General features: G+C 39.7%; 1 protein-coding gene across 1 annotated transcript; it reads left to right on the top strand.

Moving 5' to 3' along the window:
• The first annotated feature begins 1,969 nt into the window (after positions 1-1,969).
• Positions 1,970-6,060, top strand: LOC100889848 (mu-type opioid receptor). The gene is made up of 3 exons (XM_003728374.3): positions 1,970-3,174; positions 3,654-3,789; positions 4,541-6,060. The coding sequence occupies exons 1-3, from the start codon at positions 2,692-2,694 to the stop codon at positions 5,128-5,130; spliced, it is 1,209 nt and encodes a 402-aa protein (XP_003728422.2). The 5' UTR covers positions 1,970-2,691; the 3' UTR covers positions 5,131-6,060.
• The last annotated feature ends 1,361 nt before the right edge of the window (positions 6,061-7,421 follow it).

Raw genomic sequence — 7,421 nt, 5'->3', positions numbered from 1 at the left:
TTTTTTGTTACATACACTAGTCCTAGTAGCTTCCCGATATTTTCTTTCATGATAAAATCGCATGATCAGAACTCAAATTTACCTTTTATTTCTGGAATGAATGGAAATAGGACGAGGAAGAAGGAGAGAGAGAGGACGGGAAGAAAAGGGAAAAGGAGGAGAGAGGAGAGAGAAGGGTAAGGTATACAGGGAAATAAAGATAGCATGAGCGAGAGAAAGAGATAGGGATGATAAGGATATTAAGAGCTGGACATATCTAAAGGAAATTTCTGTGAATGGTGTGAATTAATTTCAATTCAAATTAAAATGTGACCTGCCACACAAGTGGTGTTTAAACAGTGTTTGGTCCTGTTTTTCTTATTCCACTACCGCAAAATGTAGTACATAAAGTATTAGTCACTCTGTTTTTATGTTCAGTATGTATTTACGTGTACGCGTATTTTCAAATCCACTCTGATGTATAAATTTCCCACGTCAATCGATACAGTTACAGGACAATAGTTTGTGAAAAAGTACCCTCCCATTACCACAGTTCTATGGATAATTTGTATATGGGAAATTCCATGATCATATGTTTTGTTTGTGTTAGACAAATGAATTCAGTCCTTTATATATATATATATATATATATATATATATATATGAATACAAGAAGTTAAGTTATGATTTCACAGTTTCACCTCTTAAGTTCTATATGTCCCTTTTAAATCTTTTATTTTGCCTTTCATATGGCCATCAATGAGGGGAAGACGACGAAGCAATATGAGAAAGACATTCATATCGAGAAAATGTAGAAAATGATTACATAAATCGTAGGTTTGTAATAGGCGGGCTGAAAGAGAGACTTTAAACATAGAAATATAGGAGGAATTTCTTATCACAATGGACAATGGGATGGATGCATGCAGGTCCCCCTCCCCCTTCCTGGATATTTCCCAGCCATGCCCCTGTCAGTTTGTAATACCTGGGAATAATGGTAAAAAATATAACCAAGAGAAGAATGCATGGCAGGAAAGAGTGAAGGAAGGATGTGAGCACGTTAGACGCGGTTGGTTTATTATCTTGGCACAGGATTTTACCGGAAATGCAGCACACTACCGGTCGGTTCTGGACTGCACTGGATATAGCACTCCTCTTTCATCCACCCTGTCCGAGAAAAGCCGTCCTACGTGCAAACGAACTATCTCTTTCGACCCTTGAATTTTGCCCAGGTGATATCGTTTTCGTCTTGTCTCGTCTTGTATTCAAAGCCAATTTATTATGTAGCTGCGAGTCAAAAACAGAAATGATGGCTGTATATATATATTATATGAAATATGAGAAAATCAAACCCGTCACTTCGTAAACCCTAGGAAGTAAAACATTGTGATCGATGGCAAATCAATCGGGGGTATTGAAATTCATACCACGGTCCTAATATAATTTATGAGGTCAAAGTCTGGTAACAATAACTGGGGTATTAACAATTGCGTATCCGGACACCTACCCCTGGACATCCATCTCCGGATAACTACCCCCTAGGACAACTACCCCTTATACTGTACCCCATGGGGCAATCACCCTCTAGGACGACTACCCCTAGGACAACTACCCCATCAACTACCAACTAGGACAACTACCCCGGACAACTACCATCCGGACAACTACCCCTTAGGATAGTTGTCCGGGGTAGGTGTCCAAGGGGATTGTTGTCGTAGGGGGTAGTTGTCTGGGGGTAGTTGTCCGGGGGTAGTTGTCTGGGGTTAGTTGTCCTAGGGGGTAGTTGTCCAGGGGTAGTCGTCCTAGAGGGTGGTTGCCCTAGGGGGTAGTTGTCCTAGGGGGTAGTTATCTTAGGGAGTCGTTGACTGGGGATGGTTATCCGGGGGGGGGGCGGATGTCCAGGGGGTAGATGTCCTAGAACCCAACAATTGATTTGACAACATATCATTCTTGCAGGGTTGATGCCCTGAAGCTCATGCCAAAGCAAAAAAGGACATTATACTTTTTCTAGATGGGGGGCAGTCGATCGTCGATACGCCGAAATTCTACGGCTAATGTTTATCGACACATTCTTAAATGTGACAATACGCTGGAAGCCCCTGCTGCCACCCCTCCCTCATATCGTACTACCCAATAGTGAGGTGAAGATTGATGTTAAACAAACTGCGACCAATTCTATTTTGATAACAAAAACTCAAGAATCACGTCCACTTTAAGCAGATAGATCTAAATATCTAAAAATGTGGTAAATGTATACTCGCCCAGACAGACCAATATGCAAATTTGATTTCAATTTACCTTTCCAGGGATACAAGACTCCCCAAATTCGATCACATCCGCCAGTTTATAAACTCCATTACATGATCTCGGGTCATGTTGTTTGGAGACAGTGATTTTTATCGGCGGACAGGATTTCTGTCGACGTGGAAGGTTACTAGACTGGATATGTTCATGGTCAATAGGCATTGAAAGGAAATGCTTTTTTGGCGCATGTCTCATTTCGAATCGCACCTTCATAAAGGACAGTGTTCTGTGGGGTTGGAGCATGAACATCATAGAAAAGTGATCTTTAAGGTTTCCATAAGACCATTCGGTAGTAGAGCCATTGTAAGACGAATCAGTGTTTTATCAACACTGATAATACATCGAAGGCTGTGATAGGACACTCTTTTGTAATATTCTACACTAGCCGCTTCAGAGATTGGAAACAAAATGGGGAGTTCCTCACCCTTTGATGACATGATGTACCCCGATATCCTCGGCGCGGACTCAGCAGACTACCACTTCAATCATCCCAATGGGTCTACCCAGCACAGCAGTCATACCAGTCATGACTATTTATCCTACTATTCCTTTTCTTCATACTTCTATCAATTCGATTTCGGTCTCGATCACCAGGATCGTAAGGTGATGTTCATCGTTGCCTTTTTCTTCATCCTACTTCTTGTCATCTTCGGTTTGTTTAGCAACATATTCCAGCTTTATGGTATCGTCTGTTTCCCGCGCATTCGCCGAGACGTCCAGCTCATCTTCATCGCGAACATGACCATTGTGGATATCATGTATTTGGTCTTGGTCGGGATACCAGTCACGATTTGGAATGGCATTGAAGCATTTGGCGGTTTAATCAATGCTCACTACAGAAGTGTGGGTAGTATGGTCTATATGGAGATATTTTATCAGATTATTCATACGGTGAGTATTATATAGGCCTAGGCTAACTCTTTCAGAACCGTCGAGTTCGTATATTCTGAAGTTTTTTTAATGACCGAATAATTTTCTGTCGATATTAAGCCTGATAATAAAATTTAGGTTCAAGTGCCAGAAAGGAAAATAATAATGTTAACTAATAATAATTTCTATTCAGGATCTCTATATTCACAGCGGTGAAATGGTTTGTCAAGACGTTCACCCAACGAATGACATACAGAGGCCATTCCAGAAATATTATTGATACAAACAGGAGGGGCGGAATCCGCTCTGGTGGAGGGAGGGGTTTATATTGTGAGCAGTTTCGGTTTTGTTTTTTCTGAGAAAGGAGGTGGCATAATAACGCATATGAGTATATGGTATATAATTATATATATAACGTTTATATACTCTCAATGAACTCACAATGGGTACATTCTCGTTTATCTTCCCTCCCACCACTCTCCCCACACTCAATAATGCAGGCAGTACTCTTTCATCTGGCTTCAATGATCACGGCGCTCGCCTTTGACCAGTACATCGTCGTGTTATATCCCATCGTCGCTCGCAAATGGAGGACACCTCGGAATGCTTTCATCGCTTGCGTCATCCTGTGGACAGGTATGCAATTTTTGTAGAACGGATGCGTGGCATATTTTTTAAAGGACAAAGTGTGAGAGGCCTGCATGGTCGATGATCTGATGGAGATGTAATCTTAACCTTGATAAAGAGTTATGTGATGAATATAGAGATGCCCCATATATTATTATACAAGCATGATTTCTTAAAGTTAGATGCGTCAACTGACAGATAGCCCGAAATGGATGATGGAACCAGTAGGTCACCCCCTCCCCCGAACTAATTCCCGTCCGTTAAGAACCACCCCTTCATTTTGACAAGAGCGATGGGGGTACTACCACACAAGTCATGCTTCAGGTGACATTGTTGCTCCACTGTCAGTACCTAACTTAAGTTAATCCTGGACCAAAAGTGTAGCCAGCCCTAATTCTAACCATTATAACCCAAACCCAATTGCAGCCCTTGTTCACCCAAACCCTATATTTGACGAGAAGACCAGCAATAGCCATCTGAGTGAATAAGTATATAAAGTAAATTTTATAAATCAAGATTATTATTATTATCATTATTATTGAAATTCTACAACATCCACCACAAAACAGGAGAGGCATTATGTTTCTAAAGTACTTTCCAGCTCCAAGCGCGGTATACGAATTTTCTAAACTTTATAAAATTGTTATTTTCTGACATTTTTAGTCTTTATTCAAAGTGGTAAATTATTCAGACCAGTAATTAGTTTTTCCTCCTCGTATATAGCCTACTATTCGTTCTTTTCTTTTTCATTATCTTACAGTTGGTATGGTCGTAGCGCTCGTTGATGGCTTACTTTACATAAACGTATTCAACAGCACGTCAGACACCATGATGCTCATTAAGGACTCGCTCATCTTCATCTTCCTCTGTCTTGTTCCCATCATATTGACGATTGTTTTCAGCATGATGGTATGGCATGCCCTGCACAATGCTCGTACTGCCACATCAACAGACAACAAGCATGCCAACAACGCGCGACGCTTCACGCAACTTCAAGAAGAGGATGGCGGTGTCCCGGGGGCGATCATACGCGCACAAGGTCTGCCGAACAACCTCGCCATCTCTGCGTCCTTCGTCGTCTTCTGGACTCTATACCACATTGTTCATCTCGTCATAGCGTTCATCTGGGCCCTGAAACGTTTTGACCATTGGATATACTTCAATAACAAGGATGACATTATGATAGTCGTCAGCGACATTGCCGTGCATTTCAACGTCGCTCTCAATCCTCTGTTTTACATCATCTGCAACCAGAAGTTCCGACAACATCTGTATCGAGTTGCGTACGCACTGGCAAAACGCAACTCACAATATACCGGTCACATCGACGAAACCACTACAGGGGAATGAACAAGAAGGAGGCTTGTCCAGGAATATCTGAAAGAAAGAGGGCTTAATTAAGAATTGTTTGTTTGACTTTTAATTGTTCAGTTCATTGTAGAACATAACCCCAAGGTTAGTCCTTGAATGCCCGTAGAATTATATTGGAACATAATTATTTAGACCTGAAAATAAGACATTCTTGTTTGTACAATTTCAAAGTGCATCAACAAGCATGCCCCCAAAAGGGAAATTGAATCGGGAGAGGCTGCCTCCTTTTCTCATAGGCGTATATGGGCTCAGTTTTGCCATACATAAGAAAATATTTTTATCCGGTTGAACAAAGATGTACCCGATTTGGGTCATAATTCTTGGCATGCATCCGGTCTGTACTTAAAGATTGCCCAAAACTCTGTTTGGCATGATGCCAGATTACATAAGAGAACATTACTATTTTTAACGAATTCGTGGTTTTGTTGAACATTTTTCTCTTCTAAATAATTATATCCTGATGTCCTTCATAATAGATCATCGGTCTGGAATGTACTTCAGTTGTAGATTAGCTTATGTTAGGAGGATAGTTGGTCTTGTCATATAAGGTTGTGTTCGCAGAGATGGGATGCAAGAAGGGAGGGGGCGGGGCTGCATTCCATGGGAACGTGAAATTACTAATATTCAGGCAACCGTCACTTCATTTTCGGTGATTCGCTGCCTCAAATTCGGGCTGCGAGGTGGCTGGTCTATTTATACTCTATACTTATTTAGCGCATTTAGTACGAAAAAACGTTGTCACCAATAAGATGTCAATTTTTTGCTCGCTTCGCTCGCTCGAAAAAAAATTACAAACTGGAATATGTTGATGTTCGGACATGAAACGTCAGCCGCTTAAAGTGACTCGGTAACATTGTTGAGGGTTGATGAAAAAAATTGCTTAATTTTTGTATAAAATGTTACTTACTATATTCCTTTTACTATACTAACCCTCTGACATGCAAAAATCCTGAACAAATTCTCAAATCACAAAGATATCTATGGTTTTCTTCGAAGGCGTCGATGTGAGGCACCCTCTAACAGTGATTAACAGTAAATTCTCCCAACCATTTTTGAATTTTCCCAACCGCTTTTCCATGAGAAAAATACATAAAACAGGCTATAAAAATCTGTCAACACTTAATTGTCTGGAATGGAATGTAGAGCCATTGTATTACTTTGTGACGATTTACATTCACCTAAAATGTAATTAAATTGTCCTTGTCTTGATGCTGAACAGGCTTTGACAAGTAGCAGAATAGAAGTAGAATAATATAGTTGGGAGAATTAAGGAATCGATCAGATCAGTTTTTCCCAATTTGTACCATGAATAATGATCCGTTTTCACTCAAATTTTCAGATTATCTTTAATTGTACATCTAGCATTGAAGTCACTACCTTAGCACCACTATCTCTCATCTGAACAATGTAACACAGTCCCTTTAATGCGAAATTATAATCGCATGCCTATTATAATGCTTGCAAAAACATAGTGTCACCAAGCCTATACTCCGGACATGATTAAGTCGTCTCAAATTATCAGGGTAGTAGCTACTCGTTAACATCAAAAGTGGTATGTTGGCTCTCTATATGTATTTCATCTTAGTGAACATATAACTTAAGCAGTAGATTACCAAAAAATGTTGACTTCTGGGCTTTCTGGCCAATATTGTAATATATTTCGCAACACAAAGCTCTGTGATTGATCGTACTTTTTAGTGATTTTTTTTTTTTTGGGGGGGGAGGGGAGGGGGTATAGTGTTCAATGCAACTTATATTTTTTTTTAAATGTAATCGTATGATCAATCACTAAGCTTTATGGTACAGGACCCTGGAAGGTTATAACAGATAAGTGTGTAAAACATTCGCTGCTACAAAATCACTTGAAATACTCCAATATTTTAATAAATAATTCTTTTCAATTAAAGGAGTGCAATATTAGTCTTTTCATTTAATTATCTTTCTAAAAGGCATGCACTGCTTGGTACATCTATGTCTAAAGATGGCTTGCAACTCGTCAAAATATTGAAAGCTGATCAGAATGTGAAATTTAAGACGAGGATATTTTAATATTCCCACCAAAATATTGTTACAATATCAGCGATATACGTGTATTTATTACATTTTTCTCTTTTATAATCGGGATAAACTGCTTCTTCGGTAAATATATACGTTGCTCTTTCTAAGTATCTCGGTATTGAGAATGGACTGCAGCTAGACTGTATAGACTCTGAGATATGAGTAGACAAAGCGTATCATAATAATGCGCCACAGTTATAGTCAGGATTTAG

Source organism: Strongylocentrotus purpuratus, unplaced genomic scaffold (genome assembly GCF_000002235.5).
Source record: "Strongylocentrotus purpuratus isolate Spur 01 unplaced genomic scaffold, Spur_5.0 spur5_scaffold_5, whole genome shotgun sequence".
NCBI classification, from domain to species: domain Eukaryota; kingdom Metazoa; phylum Echinodermata; class Echinoidea; order Camarodonta; family Strongylocentrotidae; genus Strongylocentrotus; species Strongylocentrotus purpuratus.
The sequence above is the reverse complement of the archived record's forward strand: the minus strand, read 5'-3'. Positions and strand labels throughout refer to the sequence as shown.

Excerpts from the sequence above, each read along its gene's own strand:
- LOC100889848 (XM_003728374.3), top strand. The coding sequence starts at position 2,692 with ATGGGGAGTTCCTCACCCTTTGATGACATGATGTACCCCGATATCCTC. Across the intron at positions 3,175-3,653 it reads TTTATCAGATTATTCATACG|GCAGTACTCTTTCATCTGGC; the intron begins GTGAGTATTATA and ends TCAATAATGCAG. Across the intron at positions 3,790-4,540 it reads TTGCGTCATCCTGTGGACAG|TTGGTATGGTCGTAGCGCTC; the intron begins GTATGCAATTTT and ends ATTATCTTACAG.